General features: G+C 40.4%; 1 protein-coding gene across 5 annotated transcripts in view; it reads right to left on the bottom strand.

Moving 5' to 3' along the window:
* RASGRF2 (Ras protein specific guanine nucleotide releasing factor 2) overlaps positions 1 to 25,073 on the bottom strand; it is a 241,544-nt gene that overhangs the window by 150,797 nt on the left and 65,674 nt on the right. For all 5 annotated transcript variants that reach the window (XM_040449627.1, XM_040449618.1, XM_040449610.1 and 2 more), the window contains exon 2: positions 13,764 to 13,870. In XM_040449627.1, coding sequence (XP_040305561.1) covers positions 13,764 to 13,870 — 107 coding nt within the window. The remainder of the gene's footprint in view (positions 1 to 13,763; positions 13,871 to 25,073) is intronic.

Here is a 25,073-nt window from a genome sequence, read left to right on the forward strand (position 1 = left end):
AACAAAACAGAATACAAAGACAAGAGTTAACATGGAATGCAAGAATACAAGCCCGCAGAAGTAATAAAAAAAAAATGCTAGAAAGAAATTAAAATATTCTCCTTCAAAAAGCAAGGATTCAAGTGCATGATTATATTTCGTTCTCCATGGTATCAAACACCAGTCTTAATACTTTGGAAAATATTTATAAAACCATGGTTTTTTATTTTGTTTTCTCTCATTGGTTTTTTATTTTGAGAATCAACAGAGGCTTAATTAAATTTAGGAACAGAAGGTAAATGTTTAAAAGTTTATAAATAGAGAGTAAATAATAAAGTAATAAAACCTCAGTTTGTGGAAAGAAGAGAACAATAAAGAAAGACACATTAAATGTCTTAATTTACTTACCTTTCATAGCAGAGACTCATTACACGCTTCTCAAAGTTGATAAAGAGAGTTAATTATATTATTTTAAGACATAAACAACCAATTTAAAAGCCAAGAATATGTAAGTAGCAAAAACTGAGGGGACAAAGGGAGAGTAGGTAAATGGTTTTGCAAGAGTGTTAAATTCTTCATCTTTATAGCGGGGAACCAATAGTAGGGCCCAAAGTCATTAAATCAAGAAGTTAAGGACATCATGGAATATAATATGTGAATAATTAATAGCGAGAGAGAAAAGGACGTACTTAAAGAGTAAAAATTGTTTATCAAATTTGGTCAAGAGTTTGGGACACCTGGGTGGCTCCGTCAGTTGAGCATCTGACTCCTGATTTTGGCTCAGGTCATGATCCCAGGGTCATGGGACTGAGCCCCATGTTGGGCTCTGCACTGACTTTGGAGCCTGCTCGAGATTCTCTCTCTCTCTCTCTGTCTCTGTCTCTGTCTCTCTCTTCCTCTGTCCCTCTCCCCCACTGGTGTGCTCTCTCTCTCAAATTAAAAAAAAAAATTGGTCAGGAGCTTCAGGAATGATAATATTCCGTACCAGCAAAGATAAGACAAAAGGGGTACTCTGTACCAGAGCGAGACAGTCTAGGAGACAACAACACAACAAGTATCAAGACAGCTTAAAATGTCATCCTTTGTCATAGTCGTTTCAAGTATAATAATCTAACCCAAGGAAAATAAACAGTGACTTGCACAAAGATGTATAAAAAAACAAAATTTTCATTCATTAAAACAAATATAATAAAACCGAATCTAAATATAGATGCATATAATATGAAAGTGATGAAACAATGGAATGATACAAGCCATTTAAAGTCATATTTTATTTTATTTTTTTTCAACGTTTTTATTTATTTTTGGGACAGAGAGAGACAGAGCATGAACGGGGGAGGGGCAGAGAGAGAGGGAGACACAGAATCGGAAACAGGCTCCAGGTTCTGAGCCATCAGCCCAGAGCCTGACGCGGGGCTCGAACTCACGGACCGCGAGATCGTGACCTGGCTGAAGTCGGACGCTTAACCGACTGCGCCACCCAGGCGCCCCTAAAGTCATATTTTAAAAAATGGTTAACATAATGGAACGTACTCAAGACCCACTAATAAATTAACAAAAAAACCCCAGAAGATTAAAGTAAATATAATTTGTACATGCACATGTGTTAGAGCAATGACAGGTGATTTTTAATTACTTCTTTTGTGCTTTTCTGTATTTTGCAACATCTCTACAATATTAAGTGGCAAAAAGAAAATACGTAAATCCTAATGGCAGTTATTTACTCTGTGAGGTGGGCTTCTGTAACATGTAGTAGTTTCTTTATATGTTCCTGTGACTCCAAATTCACTCTTCAGTATGTACTGAATGTTGTTATATACCCAAAAACTGTTCAAAGCATTGGAGACAGGAGTAAACAAAATAGGAAGAAAAAAAAATCTGTGCCCTCATGGAATTTACATTGTAGTAGGGAGCAAGAGACAATAAAATAAATTTTTAAAATATATAGTATGTTACGTGATGATTAGTACTTAAATGAAAAAGCAGGGCCAGGGGAGTAGGATAGGAAGTGGGGGAGACGGGGGTTATAATGTTAACCAGGCTGTGAGAGAGGGTCTCCCTGAGAAGATGTTATTGGAGTCATGACCTGAAGCTGTGAGCCATGTGGCTAGCTGGTTGGAAAAGCATTCCCATTAGAGGGAATATCATGTGTGAAAGCTCCGTAGTGGGAACAGGCCTGGGCTGCCTGAGGAAAGGCAGAGTGGCTGGTTTACTGGAGGGGAGTAAGATGAGAGGCAGAAGAGAGAACAGGATTCTAAACCATGCAAAGCCCTGTGGACCAACATAAAGTCTCAGGTTTTCACCATGAATGAGATTCAGAGCTTTGACTGGAGGCATGGCAAGATCTGACATTCGAACAGGATCACACTGGCTGCAGTAATGGGAAAAGACAGAGGTGGGGGGTGGAGTGCGAGGACAGAGAAAGGAAGACCAGTTGGAGGCTCCACAATAATCTAGGCAAAGATATTAAAGATTAGCTCAGCACCTGACATGGGGCCTGGCACGAAACAGGCATTCACATAAAGGTCATTGCTAAATGAAAAATAGTTACCTAAGATAATTTACTCTGCACATTGTATTTTTCTTCACATAATTAATTTTCATTTTTCATAATTCTCAAGTCATTCAATTTATTTAATTGGTTCTCTCTAGTTCACTACTCTTACTGGTGTGTCTACTTCACTTTATACCACAGGGCTTTCCTTATATATGCCACTAGTAAGTGGATTGTGCAAATCAACTGGAAATGCTTCCTTCGATGTAGGAATTTTCAGAGCAGTGGTATTTCTATTTTACTATATCTCCAATGTATCTTCTATCTGATTAAATTTTCCAGTTGCTCAAGTTTAAGAATTTCTGCCTGATCTATTTATTATTTGTGATTGTTTTTAATTTCGTGTGTGTGTTGTTTAGTTTAACTTCCACCAGGGGAGAAAATAGTCTCTTCGCTGCCAAGTGAAATAATAAAATTAAGCCATATAAATCAACACGATGAAAGCCAAATTCATGTGTCCAGTACTAACAGATGGCAAGTCTGAGGTATATATAGGAGAGTAAAATATTCATGTGTAATATGTATAATCAAAACCAAAACACCACTATTCCATATGGGAGAAAAGGAAGCATTCCAATAGAATCCTAAAGAGTCCAGAGAAGTACAGCATAATAGCATAGGCCTTAATTATTTTTATAGAAGAGTAAAAATTATATTAGTTTCACAAGAAATGGTTAGATGAGCCAGACCCTCATCCTACTTACTTTGATTGAAGACTTATTTGCTAATGAGATAGATAGATAGATAGATAGATAGATAGATAGATATGCTAATGAGATATGTATAATGAGAACTGTAGTAAAACCCAAACTAAAAACTCATAGGTGACTGAAGAAAAACTTGCACCAGCTCCAGGATTATGATCAATTTTACTGAGAAAACTCTTTCGAATCAGCATTTTTCACATCAGGGGGAGCATGATGTCTTTGGGAATTGGGAAAAACCAGTCCTGGATAACGGCAGTACAGTTCCCATCTAGACAGTATTTGTGCACTGACAGCAGCCGGCTTATCTACACAAGACTGTGCCTCTGTAGATTTACTCACGGGCACTTCAGCATTGCTATTATCCACTTTTTCTGGCTTTCAAATTCTCTTACATCAATGGTTCTACTCCATTGGTTAATCAGTATTTGTTAGCTGTCACATTAGGGTAAGTTTCTAACCGTGTATCACCCCCAACAATCTTTTCTCTCTCTACTGATAGATAGGCTCTTTTCTCCTAAGCTTGCCTCCTTTACAATGAATGGAAACACAAGCATCTCCATTAGAAGAGATTAAAAAGAGGAATAAAATTTAAAGACTACAATTCCCTGTTCTAAATATTGCTCCTTCTTTCCAGTTCACAGTTAGTAGTTCATTATTTAAACATTTGACTAACTATGGGGCATATGGAAAGTTGTCAATAATCCTTTCCAAAACACAATCTGATATAAAAAACAAGCAAAATATTGCTATAAGAAAATATAACAGAAAGTCAATAGTGGTAAAATCATCATTTCGGGGCAGAGAAATTTTAAGGAACATTTATTTCTAAAAAAAAAAAATATTTTATAGTGCTGTATTATAAAACTGAAGAAAATTGTATTGATGACTCTTTCTTAACACTGATGCTTTTATTTCTTTACAAATAAATGTGCAGAATAGTATTGGTAGAATTCTCTTTATGATCACAAAAAATTCTTTAGCAAGAGCATATATCTAACTATATTCAATAAACCCAAATGGATTAAAGGAGTTTATAAATTCTCATATTCAATTTCCACTACAAGGACTCCAAATAAAATAGCAATGGAAACAAGTGTTGGTGAGGATGTGGAGAAATTAGAACTCTCATAAACTGCTAGCTAGTGGAAATATAAAATGGTGCAGCCACTATGGAAAACAGTTTGTTGGTTCCTCAGAAAGTTAAACATAGAGTTAACATATGACTTAATAACTCAACTCCTAGGTACACCCAAGAGAATTCAAAACATGTCCACAAAAATGTGTACACAAATATTCACAGCAGCAAATGTTCATCAACCAATGAATGAGTAAACAAAATGTGGTACACCCATACAATGGAATAGTATTCCACCACAGAAAGAACAGAGGATTCATTATGCTATTACAACACGGATGAACTCTGATAACATTATAAGTAAAAGAAGCCAAACACAAAAGGCTTGCATGATTCCATTTATACAAAATGTCCACAATGGGCAAATCCACAGATACAGAAAGTAGATCAGTAGTTGGCTACGGCTAGGGAAAGCAGGAAATGGGGAGTGAATGCTAACAGATATTGGGGTTTTGAGGGGTGTTGAAAATGTTCCAGAATCAGAGAGTGGTGATGGTTACACAGCCTTGTGAATATACTAAAATCCATTAAGTTGTATGCTTTAAAATGGTAGGTTTTATGGCATATGAATTATATTTCAGTTTTTTAAGTATTTTTTTAAAGCAATGGAACAACCTCCCCACCAAAAGCAATATTTGCACTGTGTCATAATTCAAAACTCTGTCAAAAAATAAGTACAGGGCAAAAAAAAAATGGTGCAAGGGAATTTAGAACAAATACAAACAGATATTTTTTTCATACAAAAAGCTCATAAACAAACTGATAAGAAAAACACCAAGAGAAAAAACAAGCATTGGACATAAGATGCCAATTCATATAGGAAACATAAACAAATATTAACCATGGCAAAAAACAGTCAATTTCACCAATAATCAAGGAAATTATCATTACACCAAGATACCATTTTTTACCCATCAATATAATACGAATTTTTCAAAAAAAATGGTTCCAGCTTTTTCATGTCTTAGCAGAGGGAGATTAAATTGGTACCCACATTTCTGAAAAGCAATTTGCCACTGTGCCAGAAGCAGGAGATAAGAGGTGAGCAACAGATTTGTGTTGAAGGAATTCAGACTGACAGAGAGCAACAGACATAAACAAATCAATACAGTAATTTCGAAGGTACTTTGAAAGAAATAAAGGGTTGCAGTAGGGGCCCAAAGAAGGGAATGGTCAGTCCTTTCTACAGGGGAAGAAAGTGGCCCAGGGAGGGTAATGCAGATGAATGAGAGCTGAGTCTCTCTGTTTAAAACTTTCTATACTAAGAAGTCAATTGAATATAATAACCAAAATTACGAATATGAAACCTGGAGTTCTACCAGGCACGTATGTTCTTTTCAGAAAGGCACTCTGGTCCCCTGTGGAGGATGGATTAGGAGGCAAACTTAGAAGTGAGACAGGTGAGGTGGCTGAGCAGTAAGCCAGGCAACCACTGTCGGCACAGGAATCGAGACCAGATGTTCCAGGGTTCAAATCCACATCTGGCTGAATGGACATGAGCAGTGAGGGCAGAGGGTACAGGATGGCATCCTGCTGGCTTGAGCGACTGAGTACATGTGTACAGGGGACTATACTCTGGTAGGAAGAAGGGAAGGTGGAAAAAAATTTGAGGTCAGCACCCAGGGGGAGGGGGTATACAGTTAGGTCAATATAGAAAGATGGTCCTACACATACTAGAGGCAATACATCTTCCTAATTAAGTACATAGGTTTCAGAGTTAGCCTGACCTGGATTTGAGGATCAGCTCTGCTACTTAGTAGACTGGTGATCTTTGGGATGTTATTTCATCCTCTAAGACCTCAGACTCAATGGAGATAGAACCACCGATTTCATGGGCCATTGTGACTGTTCAGTGAGAACAGAACATGGAGCACTTAGCACGGTACCCAGCATTAACAAAAGCATGGGGGGGGCGCCTGGGTGGCGCAGTCGGTTGAGCGTCCGACTTCAGCCAGGTCACGATCTCGCCGTCCGTGAGTTCGAGCCCCGCGTCGGGCTCTGGGCTGATGGCTCAGAGCCTGGAGCCTGTTTCCGATTCTGTGTCTCCCTCTCTCTCTGCCCCTCCCCCCGTTCATGCTCTGTCTCTCTCTGTCCCAAAAATAAATAAACGTTGAAAAAAAAAAAACAAAAACAAAAAAACAAACAAAAAAAAAAGCATGGGGAAAGGGTGACTCCATCCACCTGGGGGAAGCCTTGGCAGTGGATGACTGGTGAGGAGAGTAAGGAACAAAGGCACAGAGCAGTGACATTAAAGAAAGGGACAGAACACAGGGGACAGTGAAAGAGGAGAAGAAATGATCAAAGGAGTAGAAGAATCAGGAGTGACGTCCTAGAAGCAAAAGGAAAGAGAATTTCAAGAGAAGATTTAGGTCTCTACATAATGATGTTTAAAACAACAACAACAACAACAACAACAACAACAACAACAACCTCTTCAGGAGGCATCTGGGTGGTTCAATTTGTTAAGCACCCAACTTCAGTTCAGGTCATGATCTTGCCGTTCATGAGTTCCAGCACTTGCATCGGGCTCTGTGCTGTGAGTACGGAGCCTACTTCAGATCCTCTGTCTCCCCCTCTCTGCCCCTCTCCTGCTCACACTCTCAAAAATAAATAAACATTAAAAAAATAATAAAATAAAATAAAAAACAACCTCCAAATTAGTGTGAAAGGAAGGTTGAGAATAATATGAATAGTCAGTAAAAGAGTATGTAATATTACCTATCTTATCTATTTATCTAACAGATATGCAAATGTATGAAAACACTAAGCAGGAGACTGTTACCAGTAAATACCTTTGAGGAATAAGTGAGCTTGGGGAATGTGGGGAGGGGAAGGAGGAGCATATGAATGGAATAACTTTTTACTCTCTCTACTTTTCATTGTTTGGATTCTTTCTTGCTTGCTTGCTTGCTTGCTTGCTTGCTTGCTTTGCCTTCTTTCTTTTTTTTATTAGAGAGGTTGCACTTATGTACCATTTGTGTAATTAAAAAATAAGTATTACTGGAAAGTTGAAGTTATATAAGGAAAGAAAAGCTTTGGAAAGACGCTGTCGACTCGGCTAACAACAGTTTCTGTGTGGTGGGGTCAGAAACCCATCACAAAGGGCTGGAAAAGGAGCAGGAGCTGTGTGAGGAAGGAGAACAACCCAAGCATTTCTTCAGGAAGCCTGTCTATGCAGCAAGAGAGGGCAGCTGGAGGAGGATGCGGGGCCAAGGGAGGGATTTTAATTTCTTGTTTCAAGGTGGGAGAGATTCAAAGAGAATCTAAGAATACAGGAAAAAAGCCAGAGCCGGCTTGGTAAACAGATGGAATGTATAAGAAAGGGAATAACGGATGGAGCAAGGGAATCAGAGGGAAGAGGCTCAAGGCAGAAATTTGCCTTGAAGCAGCACTAGTTCTTGGGGCAGCCAAGAGCCTGTTGGGGGGGCGCCCCCTGCAGGCGGGCTGGGGTTCACGTGCAGACAGACAGAGCGACTGTTCTACTGCAAGCTCCTGGTGCTGTGCAAACAAACTGAAGAAAAAACACTGTGAAGAACAGGAAAGAGAACCAGCAGGTGAAAGTATTAACCAAAGGCTGAAAATAAAGAAATTCAACCCCAACTTTTCCCTGTAGAAAACAATTTCTACCATCTCATCAAGTGAAATCTTTCATAGTTTGCAGACACACCTTTTCTCTCTTTCTCTGCAGGTTCTAAGGAAGAAAGTGCTGACGTCTCTTTCATCATGTCCAATCTGGAGGCAAAGGCCTGACAAAACTTCTTATTAAAAAATATATATATCAAATGAACAAAATCCATATCTTCAGCTTTAAAGTAGCAATAGTAGTGATAGTCTTATTATTACAAGAAGAATACAAAATATAGCTTTAGGCTATGACATCACTGTCCATTTCTGATTTTCTAGTCCTGTCAGTTCACCGTGATAAACAAAGCATTTTTAGCTTTGTTCTGATTTATGAAGGATTTCTTCCTGTACATATATAAAGAGCTGATTTTATGGGGATGATATGATACACACAGTGGCCTTTAGTGTTGGGATAGATTTTATAATATACACTTCACTCTAAATTATGCCTCCATCCAATTAAAAGGATGAGGTTACAGGCACTAGGTGTCTGGAGCAGTTACCATGATGGCTTGTGTGTGTATGTGTGTGTGGTTGTGTATGCTGTGTGTTGTGTGTGTGTGTGTGTGTGTGTGTGTCTGTGTGTGTGGTGTATGCTGTGGGGGAGGGGGGAACAGATTGATAGAGGGGAAAAGAGAGAGAACAAACAACAGGCTGCCTGAGGCACATGTCATCAAAAGGACTACAGATAAAAACAGACCCAAGAGGCTGGATTAGAGCTTTCTTTAGTGGACAAAAGGATAAGACTTAACTGAAAGACTTAACTAGAGGATTAAGTCTCTATGCTCGTCAAGTTCAGGACTGACAGGATGAGGGAACGGGTTCTGTCAAACCCTTGCCAAACTAAATCTGACATGAGCTTTATAGAATGGAAGCACACACTGAATTCCTCTTCCCTTGCAAATGCCCTCCCCACTGAAAAAAGCCTAAGATCCACCTGCCATATGCACACACCAAGAGGAGGGAAGACTGTCAAGATGGGGGTTTGAGCAGAGTTTCAGTTAAAAAATTAGAAAGCAGGGGAAAGGTACGTTGGGACAGTCTCAACCACTGAAAGCATAAGCCATACATTTGCAGGGAGGAAAAAAGGAAAAGCTGTGCACATTCTGTGGCTCACTGTACCAGGTGCAATATTCTCCACCTCTCCAACTTTTCAAAAGTCTTCCTCTAACCCCAGCTTTGGTAGAAACCTAAAGCCAGCTTTCCCCTCAGGACATACCTTACTTCTCCAGTAGCTTCGGATACTCATTTTCTCATATCTTCCCTAGCAAGGGCAAGGAGACCCCTCAGAATCACACGGCTCCTCACTGCCCCTTCCAGGCAATCAAACCCTCCAATTCCCCTCAGAGTCCCCTCCTGACCAGTGTTCACCATCTTGGCCCCACAAACCTACTTTCATCCATCATTTCTTCTCCCAGTAAGTGACACTATCCATGCTAGGGCCCTGAGAGATGTGTTAGATATCATCCTGGTCTAATACTGCCCACATCCAGGTGGTCACAAAGTCCTCTGAAGTGATCCCCCACCCCATCTCTGGAATACTTTCTACCTCTCTCTTCTTAACTGTCATAGACCAGGTCCTTCAGGTATTATGCTTAGACCAGCATGGGGAGAGCTTTGGTATCTCTGCACACCTAGATCCTCTTCCAGGCCATAGCTACCTTCTACCTGCCGAGACTTCACTTGGTCCATGTTCCAGCGGATAAAAAGTGGAGACACAGTGCTGTGGATGTTGTCTTTTCAGTCAGTGAGCCCTAAGGACCCGCAATTACCTGGGTCAATGTTTTTGACCATCCTAATGTCAATGACTAAACCAACCACGATAGACAGATACGGCCAAGAAGACAACAACAACAAAAATCAGATTATTAGGAACGTCCAAAATTCCATACCCAACTAGCAAACCACTTATGGAATAAACATAGACTTCACTGCTGTTAAAATGCTCTGGCCTCAGCTCATCCAGACAAAAACATGACTGAGTCTTGCTAGCAGCTTCCCATGAACTGGTGCCAATAATATGTGATGGAATGATATTTTAAATGTGCCAGTGTTCTAGAAAGTAATATTGGCCAACTTCAAAAAAAAAAAAAAAAAGAACGTAAAACAAGTTTTCTGGACCACATCGGAGCTTCAGAATGAGAATGTAATTTCCAAAAAGATTTTTCCTTGGGCCAGATCTAAGGGAGAAAACATGCAATTCAACATCCAGAAAAGGACCCAAAGATCCTCTGAAGGCAAACTGGAGCAAGTAGATTCATCTCGGAGGTACAACAAGCCAGCAGCAAGAATGTGGTATCTGTGGCACACAAGGACAGCATGCCCAAGCCAGTTCTGAAAAGACATCCCAGTAAAACAGCAGAGACCAGGAAAAGGGCTCTGAGCAGTCCCTGTTTCTATGTAGTGTCTGCAGGGAGCTCAAAAAAAATTAGTCTCAGGCTAAAATAGCCATCAGTTAGTCAAAAGCTCAGACTTTTAAAAAGAGGTATTAAAAAAAACCGTAATTATTGAGCATTTTCTTTTTTTTTTTTTAATTTTTTTTTCCAACGTTTATTTATTTTTGGGACAGAGAGAGACAGAGCATGAACGGGGGAGGGGCAGAGAGAGAGGGAGACACAGAATCGGAAACAGGCTCCAGGCTCTGAGCCATCAGCCAGAGCCCGACGCGGGGCTCGAACTCACGGACTGCGAGATCGTGACCTGGCTGAAGTCGGACGCTCAACCGACTGCGCCACCCAGGCGCCCCTTTTTTTTTTTTTTTTTTAATTTTTTTTTGTTTTTTTTTTTTTTTGAGCATTTTCTATTAAAAAGGCAGTGGCACCAAATTAACGCTCTAAAGGTGAAATATTTAGTCATCCAATCAGTTGTTTAATTAGCACAATGCCAAGCAAAACTGGCTGACAAATTCCTTCTCTGAATCAGCTTCATTTACTTTCTGGCTCTGCACATGTATGAACAGTCAGAATGAATTTCACAAATCCAAGTTCACACCAAAAACTCAACTTAATGAAACTTAAATGAAAAAGTTGTTATGCTCCCGATTTATAAAACAGAAAATGTAAGAAGCATCTCAATGCAAAAAGTCAAATGCAAGAACTCAAGTATAAAGCAGTCTGATTAAAAAGAAATCATCAAAGAACCCAGTCCTGGGCCTCAAATCAAAGGAAAAGCAAATCTAATGGACCAAAAAGGCAGGACATTTTAAAAAAAATCAATTATTAACTAAATCTTCAAATCCACAAGAGAATTCTTATCATTCGGTCTCCTAAATCACCAAAGTGATTTCTAAAGTCTACGTTTCTGACAAGATCACATGAGCCCTGGTTTCGATCATATGTCAATCAACACCAAATACTGACCCACTTCCACGTATATGACAAAGTTCCCATAGCATAGAAAAATAGTGATTTAAAAATGATTTAAAATGGGGCGCCTGGGTGGCTCAGTCGGTTGAGTGTCCGACTTTGGCTCAGGTCACGACCTCATGGCTTGTGAGTTCGAGCCCCGCGTCGGGCTCTGGGCTGATAGCTCAGAGCCTGGAGCCTGTTTCGGATTCTGTGTCTCCCTCTCTCTGCCCCTACCCTGTTCACACTCTGTCTTTGTCTCTCTCAAAATTAAATAAAACATTTAAAAAAATGATTTAAAATAATTTTAAAAATTAGATTTAAAATCTAACCATTTTTGAAGGAATCCATACTCTGTATTTGGTCCAACATGGTATTTGCTCAGCAACCACAGAGGCATTCTAGGCTACTACGAGTATCTGGCTTTTCTGGAGTTGAAAAAAAAAGGGGGGGGGGCAAATACACACGTTTTAACTTATTTATATCATTTTAATTCCCAGGTAGAAGAGAACAGAAGCAGTCACAGAGATTGTGTCCAGAAATAACCCAAGCTCTACCTTGCCAACCTGATACTTAGTTCACCTTTGAAGACCCAGCCTTCTTTCTACAGCAAGTCACTGTACTGTAGAGCACAGTCTGGAGCAAAACCCTCAGACAGAAACAATGAGACAAAAGACAGCCGAACAGTGTGCCAGGATCACGATGTGGGCAAGCTATCCCCAGGGCCCACTTGGTGAGCAGCATTTGGTCGCCAACCCTGGGCATCTCAGAGAAGTATTCTGAAGAGGAGGGAAGAAAAGGGACTGAAATATTTTGCAAATAACATCTTCTACTCTCAACCCTAACCTCATACTAATCTACCTTCATCTGTGAACAGAGAAAGAGAAAAAGAAACAGAAGAGGGGAAGAGTAAAGAGAGAAGGAGACGATAATAAAGACAGTTACAATAGAAAACACTGGTAAAAGGTTCTGGAGTCAGACTGATGTGTGGGAAGCTCAGCTCTGCAGCGTAACAACTTCGTTTTACATGTTGGCCAATCTGCTTAATAATCATGCATCTTTGTTTTCTCATCTACAAAGTAGGGCTAATAATACCCTGCTGGGTAGTTGTGAGGAATAAACAAAGTATGTAAAGCACTTAGCATGCCGCCTGCCACAGAGGAGGTAGGTGGTTAATATAAAGAAGCTTAAGAAAGAAGAGGAGTGGGAGGGGATGAGACGGAGAGAACTTTCAGAGAAAAAAATCTCAAGGGTTAAAGAAGCATCTAAACCCAGAACAAATACCTCATCTTCTTTACAATCAATCTGAAAATATTTCTTGGTCACCTACCACATAATTAGCACCGTGCTTCATTCAGAAATGAAGCATCCTCCTCCTTACTCTCCAGGTGCACACAATCCAGCTCAAGAAACAGAAATCACACGTGCAAAATATGTAAAAAAACAAAAACAAAAACCCACCTCTATTGTGCTCAATTGTTAGATATTCGACATGTACTACTGCAAGCACCGCAGCCATGTGGAGAAGGGGCCTATGAGGGCAACTTGTCCGGGGAGTTTCAGGGTCAGGGGTGGTTAGAGGCGGGAACGGGCACTTCGGAGAAGCAGGGGGCATGTCAGGGGAAGGAAAAGAAGATGTGCCCCAGCTGGAATTTTGCACCTAAAACACCAGGAATATGAGTAGGCAGTTGGGGGGTGACGAAAGACTGGACGAGGGACGAGACAGGCAGGAAAGCAGACAGCATGGGAGCCAGCTAAAGCAAAAGCGGACTGGACTTCAGAAATGAAGATGAAAAATAAAAGAGAAGGATCTGCCTGAGTCTCTTTCAGATTTCTCGTTATTGTTTGAGGCTGAGTGCATTCTTTCTTCCTGATACTTCTTAGGAGGAAACAAAATCATACTCTTCTCTCTCCCTAGATAAAGTCAGCATCACCCTTCTTGATACCTAGGCTGCCCAGGGCAGAGTTTATAAATGTGGGCTTGGTGGAGTCCATATCCGGGCTCTGCCACTTACCAACTGTGTGACCTGAGGCAAGCAAACTAACCGGCTGGGCCTTACTTCCCTTCTCTGTAAGAGAGGGGTAATTATAATATCCCACTCTCAGATTGTTGAGCGGATAAGCAATTCAATACGTTTAATAAATTGCCTTACTTGAGAATCACTTAGAAGAGTGCCTGGCACACAGGAACAATCCACAAAAGTAACCTGATATTATTATTGTTACATCTATTAGCCATCTTTAGCCAGAATATAGCCGTAGAAAGCACAAAGAAGCATCTCGCATGTCACTAAGGAGGAGGTACCAAGGGGAAACCCATCTTGGAATTTCAAGTTCTTCCAAAACTACAGCCAACAGTGAAAACCCCAAGGCAAGACACCCAGTCAATCCAGTGTCACACAGAGGATGTGAGCCCATACCTGGCTTGGTGAATGGCCTCCATCCACTCTTTACCATCCTGCTCCTCCTCACAGCGCAACTCCAGGGGTTTCTGACCTTCATGGCCAAAAAGAACGGTAAAGTAATACTAGAGAGAAAAACAAACAAAGTTTAGTTTTATTTTTCAAGCCTGACCGCATAATACACTATTTTCCTACAAAGGGTGTATGTGTAAAAAATGCATCAGCTTTATGTAAATCATATTTCAAAATGTAATATCACTCCCAGTCCACTTGGCAATGACTTTGCACCTAGAAGATACAATAGGTTGCATCTTAACGCCCTTCAGTAAGAGTCAACCCGCAACACCTCACTCGATATAGATATTTGATAAGGCTACAAGGTATTTGATAAGGCTACACATATGCAGGATTAAAACTCCTTGCTGACATTTCTAAACCTAATAAAGGATATCTAACCAAAACCTTACTACAAACATCTTACCTATTGGTGTGCTACTGCAAGCAACCTTTCTGAAATCAAAAATAAGAAAAAGATGGCAGTTATCACTACTTACATTTGCTAATTCTCTCTGGTGGGCAAAATAGAAAAATAAAGAAAAAAAGGCACAAGAAATGGAAAGCAAGAGAAAAACTCATTTTTCACAGCTGATATAATTGTCTATATTAAAAATTAATTGAAGAAGACATCCAGAGGGCTAACAGACACATGAAAAGATGCTCAACATCACACATCATCAGAGAAATACAAATCAAAACCGTATTGAGATATCACCTTAAACCTGTCAAAATAGCTAAAATTAACAACACAAGAAAAAACAGGTGTTGGCGTGGATGTGGAGAAAGGGAAATGTTCTTGCACTGCTGGTGGGAATGCAAACTGGTGCAGCCACTCTGGAGAACAGTATGGAGGTTCCTCAAGAAACTAAAAATAGAATTACTCTATGATATAGCAATTTCACTACTAGGTATTTACCCAAAAGATACAAAAATGCAGATTTGAAGGGGTACATGCACCCAAATGTTTATAGCAGCATTATTAACAACAGTAGCCAAACTATGGAGAGAGCCAAAATGTGCATCAATTGATGAATGGATAAAAATGATACACACACACACACACACACACACACACACACACACACACAATGGAGTATTACTCAGCCATCAAAAAGAATGAAATCTTGCCATTTGCAATGACATGGATGAGGCAAGAATGTATTATGCTAAGTGAAATAAGTCAGGCAGAGAAAGACAAATACCATATGATTTCACTCATGTGGAATTTAAGAAAACAAGCATATGAACATACGGGAAGGAGAGGGGGAGAGAAGAGAGGGAAACAAGCCACAAGAGGCTCATAATGACAGACAACAAACTAGGTTGATGGATGGAGGTGGGTGGGAGGTAGGTTAGATGGGTGACGAGTACTAAGGAGGGCACCTGTTGTGATGAGCACTGGATGTTAAGTGATGAATCACTGAATTCTACTCCTGAACCCAATATTGCACTGTATGTTAACTAAAATTAAATTTTTTTAAAAAATGAAGAAAAAAAGAAACAAAACAGATGAGCATATGGGAAGGCGGAAAGAGAGAGAGGAGGAAACACACCATAAGATACTCTTAAAGATAGAGAACTGTGGGTTGATAAAAAAAATTCATTGAAAAACTACTAGAATAAGACCACCAAACAAAATTGCTGGGGATAAAATCAATATACAGCACTTTGGTATAATATCAACAAACACAAAACTTAATTTTGAAAACAAAGCATTTGTAATAACAAATACAAATAGGACTAAATCCAAGAAAATATGTTTATCATCTCTAAGAAGTCAACTAATCTATAGTTTCAATGCATTACAATAAAAATATCAATAGTTTTTATTTTTGGTGGAATTTGAATCTGAGATCTGAGCCAGGGGAGAAGCTTTCACTTTAAGCCAGGCTAATTGAGGCTGGATGTATTAATTACCAAACTGAGACTGTCTGGAAAGGAAATGTGACTAGATGGCTTTTTATTATATGAGAATATTCAGAAAATACACTGGACCCACCAGGATGTCATGATGGGGCATAAAAAGAACCAGCCCCACAGAGCTGCTCTAAGGGAGAACCAAAGCCAAACACAGAGTTCTTCCTGTTGTCCCACCTTCCCACCTACTCCCAAAGTTTTGTTCATTCAGTGTGACACTTAGGTACTCATTTTCTTCAAATGAATTAAAAGCCTTCAGGACAATAATCCTAGAAATAAGAATTTCCAGCACAAGGGGAAAAAAAGAGAGAGGCAAACCAAGAAATAATCTCTTCACTATAGTGAACAAACTGATGGTTACCAGAGGGTTGGTGAGTCGGGGTATGGGTGAAACAGGTGATGGGGATTAAGAAGTGCACTTGTGATGAGCACCGGGTAATGTATGCAAGTGTTGAGTCACTATATTGTACACGTGAAACTAATATATACATAGTATATTATCTAACTGAAATTAAAATAAAAACTTCAGAAGAAAAAGAATTTTCAACACAATTACACCAAAAAGAAAAAACTGACTAAGAGACTTCTCAGGTTACCTGTGCATAAATCATCAGTGCATTGAGGACTCTGAGACCTGCCTATGTGATAATCCACCGCACTTCCCCATGGACAGTCCTGAGCCCCATGAGTGACAAGCTGTCTTTAGTTCTTAAACCTCCTGTCCAGCCAGAGAACTAAATGCAATGAGCCAGGGGGAAATAACCTGATGAAGGGGCCATGGAGAACGAGAAGAATTGAGTTTAGCCCTCTATTCAATAAAGCTCCATTTAAATTTGAGAGGAAAAAAGTCGAAACTCAACAAAATAACAAATCAGTGTCTTAAAGGTCAATCCTATAAGTGATGGCATTTCAGTAACTGCTGGCTATTGTCCAAGCCCAGCGGCCCAGTCCAGGGAGAGGAAACATGTAATGAACCAGCCCGATCTATTGAAAGGCTGTGACGGGCGGCTCCACAGCAGCTGCTGCTAAGAAACCCAATTAAAAGCCACCTTTCAGAGACAGCAAAGTAATTATATTAGCAGAGTACATCCAAAGGTTAGACCATGTCTCAGGCATAACAATGATGGTTTTGAGAAGTACATGTTACCTTTCCAGGAGTTCACTTAACAAATTCAGCCCAACTACAAAAAATTAAACACTGCCAGGGCGCCTGGGTGGCTCAGTCGGTTAAGCGTCCGACTTGGCTCAGGTCATGACCTGCGGTTTATGAGTTTAAGCCCCGCATCGGGCTCTGTGCTGACAGCTCTTGCTGACTTGCTTCAGATTCTCTGTCTCCCCCTCTCTCTGCCCCTCCCATACTCATGCTCTGTCTCTCTCTGTCTCTCAATAATTAATAAACATTTAAATTTTTAAAAAAATTAAATAGTGCCTCTGCATGCATCTATAACTTATTTTTTTTTTTGGCCTTTCATTAAAGTTTTCTTTGTATAGAATATTCTGGCCTCATTCTGATATAAACTTAATATACCATGCATCTATGTGTCAGACCTGGGGCTTTAAAAATCCCTTGAGGATCAAAAGTAGCAACAGACTCCCTTGACAGTACTCTTGACCTCAGACCTGTCCCACTGTAAGAACTTGGAGAAATTCCAAAGTACTGGGTCATTATGAAGTGCAAGGAAGAATTAAAACAGTGATGACCTTGTTTATGTCTTTAAATTTAACATCTGCAGTGACAATGACTTTCTCTTCTTCTCCCAGACATTCCCACCTGTTTCCCCAATCTATTTCTCCATCTCCCAGGCACCAGCCCCATATATATTTCTCCTATTACATAGCATTTCAGTCAGATCTAAAACTGAGTTCATTACCTTCCCTCTCTCCCTCCCATACTCTTGTCTTTTCTCTGTCAAGTGAATCTTTATTCAATGGTTACCCTAACTGGGAATCCCAAAGTCATCTTCGACTTCCCCCTCTTATCAGCCCCACATGTGGTTTCACCAAAGCTCTTTCATAGGACTCCCTTCCGGCTTTTATTACCCCTCACCTAGACTACTGTAGCAGCTTTACCATCAGGCGACAAATATGACGGCTTTGAAATACTTACCAATTGATACTCATTGTCTTACAGCTGACCTCTCTCCCTCCTTGTTATCTTACAGCTGACCCCTCTCCCTCCTTGCTATCCTTGTTATCCTGGCCACTATGAGAGCCAAAAGGTTAATGGCCCCTGCCGAAGGAGGACAGGATGACCTCAAGAAGTCCCGGTGAGTTTGGAACAGAAGGAGAAGTGTGGAGAGAAGAAATGGTCAAGGTAAATAGAGAAATCATGAGACAGAGACACATATGGTACAGCTTCACCTCACTCAGGGCTAAAAACCCGGAGGAGGGTGAGGAGTTAAAAGGGTTGATAACAAAACCAAGATCCAAGAAGCTTCTATATCGCTGTTCCTTTAGGGATCTAGAGCATGTCACCTCATGGAATGTTCTAATGTCCTGCCCCCGACTCTCACGACAACATAGGGTGGTCACTGCAAATCAGCAAAACTGGTGTCACAGCAGTTAGGTGAAAAGAAAAAAAGGCCTAAGTTTTGAAGTTGGCTCTCCAGAGCCTGACTAGCTTTTAAGTGGTGTGGACATTTGCAATTATACAGTATACTATGGAGGCCCAAGAAGGGAAGGCACTGTCAAATCTTACCATGGGATGGGGTACGGGTTATGCAGGCCTAGAAGAGCCAAAGTGGGACCATGTAAGCCATATGGACAACCAGGCCCTGGCTGACCCAGGAGAAAATAGACTGCAAGTTACAGCAGCCACACACTTCAGCAACAGTCACCAAAAGATGCCCAAGGCAGAGCCAGAACAACACCAGACCACAGTCAGAACCAGCAAGGACTCCCTCAACCTTTGATACATACACACACACTCACACATACACACACACACACACACACACACACACACACACACCCTAAAGGACACGTGAGACTCCATTTACTGAGATACCATCTTAGTGAGGTACAGAGGGAAAAATGAATTTCCAAAAGAGACTTCCCACATTACTGGGGCAGACTGAGTTTCCTACTCTTAACTAAATCTAGGTTCTTTTTTTCTCCACTTACTAAGTGGAGAAGGGGTCTTAAGGAGAAAATGATGTAAAATTTAGAAAAGTATTTTCTTTTCACACCTGGTAATGAAGATAAATCTGTGACACCAACTCCAGTCCTATCCAACTCCCTCACCCCAAATTTGGTGGCCAGAGTTCTCTTTCTAAAAGATAAATCAAGCTTCTATGTCTACTTACAAAGCCTCACTGATATTCTCAAACACTAAAAGCAAATCTTATGCAGGCTAAAAATGTCCTACACTAATTAGTTCCATTCTCCATTTTTAAACTTGTTTCTGTTTCCTTCAGTGTGTGCCATACTCCAGTCACACCAAGGTATTGCTCCTCCAAGAAGACAAGCTCCTTCCTCAGCCTCATGCTACAGATAGTACCAGGAGTGCGAATCCTGACTCCCCAAGCGGTAACTCAAGAACTTGGGCAAGCCACATAACTTTTCTGAGCCTGAGTTTCATCCCAGGCAAAATGAGGACAATGATGTAGACCTTACAGGAACAAATTAGCGGACATGCAGTGCCAGGCACACAGTAGGCCCTTAACAAATGTTCATTTCCTTCTCTATCAGTGTATTTTTGTCTTGCCACATCCCCAGTCTCTTCACCTACAAGTTCTTACTGAACTTTCACAACTCACGTCACTGAAATGTCATTCCTCTAAGAATCCTTCCCCAGCACCTTTGACAAAAGGAGTCACTCTGTCTTCTGGGTTTCAGTAATCCTGTGGACCCTCTTCTTACATCACCTTAGAGTTGTCCACATGTGTGTCTCTTCACTGACAGCCTGGTCCTTTTGTACCATTGATCCTAGCTCTGTGCTAGACACACACAAAGCCCTCAATACTGTCGGATGAATAAATAATTATCAGTAAAGAAACATGAGGTATAATTAAATTAATAAACTTGCTTCAGACAGCCACATGTGGTGATAAACCTCATGACTGTATAATCAGATCTAGGTGAAGCCATCCAGAGAAAGGATTTTAAAAGGGATTGGCTTAGGGGCGCCTGGGTGGCGCAGTCGGTTGAGCGTCCGACTTCAGCCAGGTCACCATCTCGCGGTCCGTGAGTTCGAGCCCCGCGTCGGGCTCTGGGCTGATGGCTCAGAGCCTGGAGCCTGTTTCCGATTCTGTGTCTCCCTCTCTCTCTGCCCCTCCCCCGTTCATGCTCTGTCTCTCTCTGTCCCAAAAATAAATAAACGTTGGAAAAAAAAAAATTAAAAAAAAAAAAAAGGGATTGGCTTAAACTACCAATATACCTTTTTATCCTAAATATGGAAAGTCAAAACATTACGATGATCTCACAAACACCTACAAGAGCAGTAAGAACAGATACTTTAGGTTTGCAGATTTACCGAAGATTCTTATTTCTTACCTACAATGATCATAAACTGCCAGAAAGACAATATAATGAACAAGCCTATTACATTTAAATGTTCAGGGTCTTTCCGGTATCTACTGTAGCTTTGTATGAATTTTAATTTTTCAGTTTTCTGGGTTTTATTATAATGGGTTTGCTGCTGTTTATGCTATGTGTTTTTGCAGAGAGAACAAATGTAACCCAATATGAAAACACAAGCTCACTTAAAACTCTGGTCCTTAAGCTCCTGCAAGTTAGAGACAAATTTATAGCTGACAGTGGCAATTGCTAAAGAACAGTCCTACAAGACCACTTCCACTTTCCACATTTCTATATTGTTTGAATCATTTACAATAAACACCTATAGCTATACAGCCAACAAACATATGTTCATTCCATTTTTAAATTGTTTGAGTCACAACAGATACATACAACTATATAGTCAACAATAAGTGCACTCATGTATTTTAAAAACTGTTCATATCTTTGTAATACTACCCATATATCTAGAGAAAGTAAATTACATTGGTCAAATTAGTGATGTTCAAAGGCAGATTAAAAAGCAATACGGTTTTCTTAAAAGTATACAGCAGAAAAATAATTTCTTTTTAAAAATGCTGCTCCATGCATATTACCATTTGGATGGTACTGCAGGGTTCCAAATTACTACATATGCTCTTGAAAATTTTCACTTTTAGATTAAGAGAGCCAAAGTCAACCCTGTGTCTTCAATCACTGAGCTAAAAAACCCTCCTTGTATCCCCTTCGCACTGTTCCTGTCAGGAAGGAGGGACGGAAGACACCCTACGGGAGTCCACTGTGGTATTCTTCTCCTCTGGGCCTCCCAGATGCCTGACACTGCAAGGCAAACATAGGGTGGATAAAGAAATGGGTGCCCTCCAAACTGCCCCTGGCTGGGTGACTCAGGCCCAGGGGACCAGGGATCCGGACAGTGCAGCAGCCTGGGTGCCAGTGCCTCTGGGATCACAGCACGGCTCTAACACAGGGTGGAGCTCTCCATCCTCGCCGAGCCTTGAGGTTTGGCCTAGAGTCCCTGGGAATGTGAACAACACCATTCAGTGGCCCTTTGCAGCCCAGAGTGGATTTCTCCCATATACCCTCATGGGTTGTTGTGGCCATCCATCCCAGTCAAAAAGGAGACTCCCAGTGTTTGAGGAAGTGGAGATGGATAAAGCTGGGTATAGGGCTCTAGGTCCATTTCCAAAGTGATAATATAGCATGTGGCCATGTTGTTCTTCCTGTGATTCATTACCTCCTGCTCTCTCTCTTTCCTTCTATAACTGCTCGTAGAGTGGAAGTGGAATACATTGTAAACACCTGATGAAATTACTGATGAAATTGAGCTTTATGCGCTCTATACTACTGTACCATACCATACCATACCATATCATACCACTTTGTGCTCTAGACTTCTACACTATACTATACTATATACATATAGTATATATATACTATATACTACACTATACTACTTTTGACTCTTGAGTTCAGCTTCACTCAGCCTGACAACTGTGCTATCTTTAACATTCACAGGAACTTCAGTTAATGTTTTTCCAGTATGTGACTGGCCCTTCATAAGAGAAAAGTATCCCATCCCTGAGCCCTCGAGGCACAGGCAGATCACTATCAACTTGATGTGCTGCCACTGCCCTAGTGAGAGAAGACAGACTGAAAATAACAGTAAGGTGGAGGTGGGGGGGGGGGGGGGCGGCGCCTGAGTGGCTCAGTCGGTTAAATATCCAACTTCGGCTCAGGTCATGATCTCACGGTTCATGAGTTCGAGCCCCGCGTTGGGCTCTGGGCTGACAGCTCAGAGCCTGGAGCCTGCTTCAGATTCTGTGTCTCCCTCTGTCTGTCCCTCTGCTGCTTGCACTCTATTTCTCACATTGTCTCAAAAATAAATAAACATTAAAAAAAATTTTTTTAATAAAAATGGGGAAACACTTTATGTTTCTTGATACCACTCCCCTCCTCAAATTCTCACTCTTTTGTACTTCCTGTCATCAAAATTGTGACTTGCAAGGTACCTCTCCGCCCACTGCATCTGGTCACCATGGGTGCCAGCTGGTGTGGCACTAACTGAAGAAGAATGTTTTTACCTACTGGGATCATTTCTTTACCACGGCTCTGTCTCATAGGAACGTTTAGCTCCAAAGAAGAGTCTGTGTAAGTTAAAGGAGATTGATTTCTCAACTACTTTATAGACTCCATCTTTTCATATCATAGTTATATGTTGAAGCTCTTCGTTCTTAAAACATATGTCAAATCATCCAACTACCTCCTCCAGGTCTTCTTAGACACAAAGATCTAAAAGGCTGAAGGCTTTTCTTCTCCCTATTGCTTTACTTCCTTTTTAACTCGGAGATACAGAGACCTTGCTTGCCATGGGCATACTGGCTTCAATACCAGCCAACTTCACAGATTCACACCAGCATCTGAGCGCTCAGTGTGGCTCAGCAGAAAGAGCCCCAGGCTAGAAGGCGGGACATCAAGTTTTTCCTTCTGCCTCTGGAGACCAACCAAGTTCTTCTGGCACTCAGTTTGTTCTTAGGTGAAAGGAAGACAAGGCCACTTCTCCTGCTAACCCCAAGGTAAAGATCAAATGCAATAATACATAAAAGTGCCTTGAAAGGCATGAGTACATCTTGTCATTGCTGTGGGGGGGTGGGATTACCAGATTTTACCTTCATCTCAGGTCTGTGTAGGACACTGGACTTGGTCCAGATCCACAAATCTAGGTAATTCAAATGTTCGTTCCTTTTTTCCCAAAGTTTTTCTTGGAGAAAAGTGCGTAGGGAAAAGAAGAAAAGGATGTTTTAGAATGATTAACCAGCACACTGGGTACCTGGTAATTAAGAAGAGGTCAGACTGTGTTTGTTGTTGGTTGTTTTGTTCTCGTAAATTTTATGTGGTTGTTTGATGTTCATGATGAAAATATTCCTAATTCTCCCAAAGACTTAGGAGTTATATTTTGAAGCTTCGATGACATGCAAGAACTTGCTTAATCATTTGTCCCCACACAAGCCAATACACTGATTGTGAATTTGAAACTATGAATAAGACACAGTAAAATCCACACTGTGTTATAATATCAGTTTTTAAAAACTGACTCAATATACATTTCTCTATTAATCAGATTTTAGATTTTAATTGAATAAGAATTTAACTTAGAAACCAGCTTAAACAGCAAGAGTTTAACTGCTTCCTACTGTGATTTTCTACAACAGGAAAGACACATTGTGTCTGGCTTCCAAATTTCATGAAGAGCAGAGTTAAATTAAACTGTACCCATTTACGAGTGACAAAGACAAGATGCCAGAAAACCTGTCATTTTAAGAATGGCTAAAAGAACTTGATATATTTGGTTGCTTTTCAAATCTTTGAGAGGCCACCATTAAAAATTGGAACAGAGAAACTTTTCATCAGCCAAGGGATCTGAGCTCCCATAAATCACCAAGCATACTGAAATTCATGAAAGAGAAGCATGATGCATGGCGGTTGAAGTCATCATCCCCAACTGGCAAGGGAACAGCAACAATTCCTCTCTATGTTTCATTAAAGTCTCATACAATTTCCCGTCTTTCTTCTGTATTACCACTCCAGACAGGGATGGATGTTGCTGAAGATAACATCTGATCTACGTGATTACCTTCACCCTACCTCCAACATTCCCATTTACTCACTATCTTTAGGGAGAGACATCTAACTGGTCAGCCTGGAGCCACTGACTGAGCACACTTGAGAATTCAGTCACCAAGGTCATAGTCTCCTCTTATAGCAAGGTGACTAAACTCTATCACCATGCCAATATCCATTCCATCCCAGTCTCTCATGAACTCATCTGGAACCCCTAACTTCACAAGTTCTAAATAATGAAACCTCCAAAGTCCCTTCACTTCCTACCACTTTCCTCACTTTCTCATTTCAACCACTGATTTTATTTCTTTTTCTTTGCCAACTACATTCCCATCTGTGCAGAAAGTATATACAATAAAAATGTATGCTGTTAATACCCAGGGTAGTTAGTGCCACTTGGCAGAAAGGAAAATATTTTGACACAGAGACAAGTAAGTGTTACAAGCTGCTGCAAGCCAGTTCTTGAGGTACACAGTCAAAGAGGGACCACGGTTATGCCAAAACATGAGCAGGGGAAAGGTGGATAAGGAGACAGACTTGAGATCTACCCTGTGTGCATCCAGAAGGCACAAAGAGGAATAATAGGTTAAAGTTACAGACTTAGAAACCTTTCCAAAACTGGAAAGAGATGCTGCAATGAGTTGGCCAACTCTCAATGGGGTTTAAAAAGGGATTCTTGCCCTTGAGAAATGGAACCAGAGAGCCTCTAAGATCCCACATTACCAAAATCCTTTAGTAACTATTAACATAATCTACAGTTTTACCATGAAGGTGTGAAATAGAGGATGCATATAAATAATGGTTAGACCACTGTTTTGACTTTGCTTTTCAACATTTCCATTTTTATTGCATGAAAATTTACCAAAATGGGAATGAAAAAAAATATTTATCTAAGTAAAGAAATAACCAGAGCCTTTTAAGAGGGAAAGTCTTTTATGATATTGTGCCTGGTTTACATTGATAATCATCAGTTACACATATCAAATTAACAAGGAGCCACTGTTGTACTGAAGGTTTTAAATCAGAAGCACTGGGTTCTAACACTGCAAAAGTGACAAAAAATTATGTGAGCTGTTATTTCATTTTTTATATTTTAAATGCTATTTAGTAATTATTAGCACTTAAATTCATTGAGCAAACCTTAAAACTGAAAGCCCTAATAATAATAATCAAATAATAATGATAAAATTATAGTATATATCCAAACTTGCATATGCT

Source organism: Herpailurus yagouaroundi, unplaced genomic scaffold (genome assembly GCF_014898765.1).
Source record: "Herpailurus yagouaroundi ecotype Mexico unplaced genomic scaffold, PumYag 29, whole genome shotgun sequence".
Lineage (NCBI taxonomy): Eukaryota > Metazoa > Chordata > Mammalia > Carnivora > Felidae > Herpailurus > Herpailurus yagouaroundi.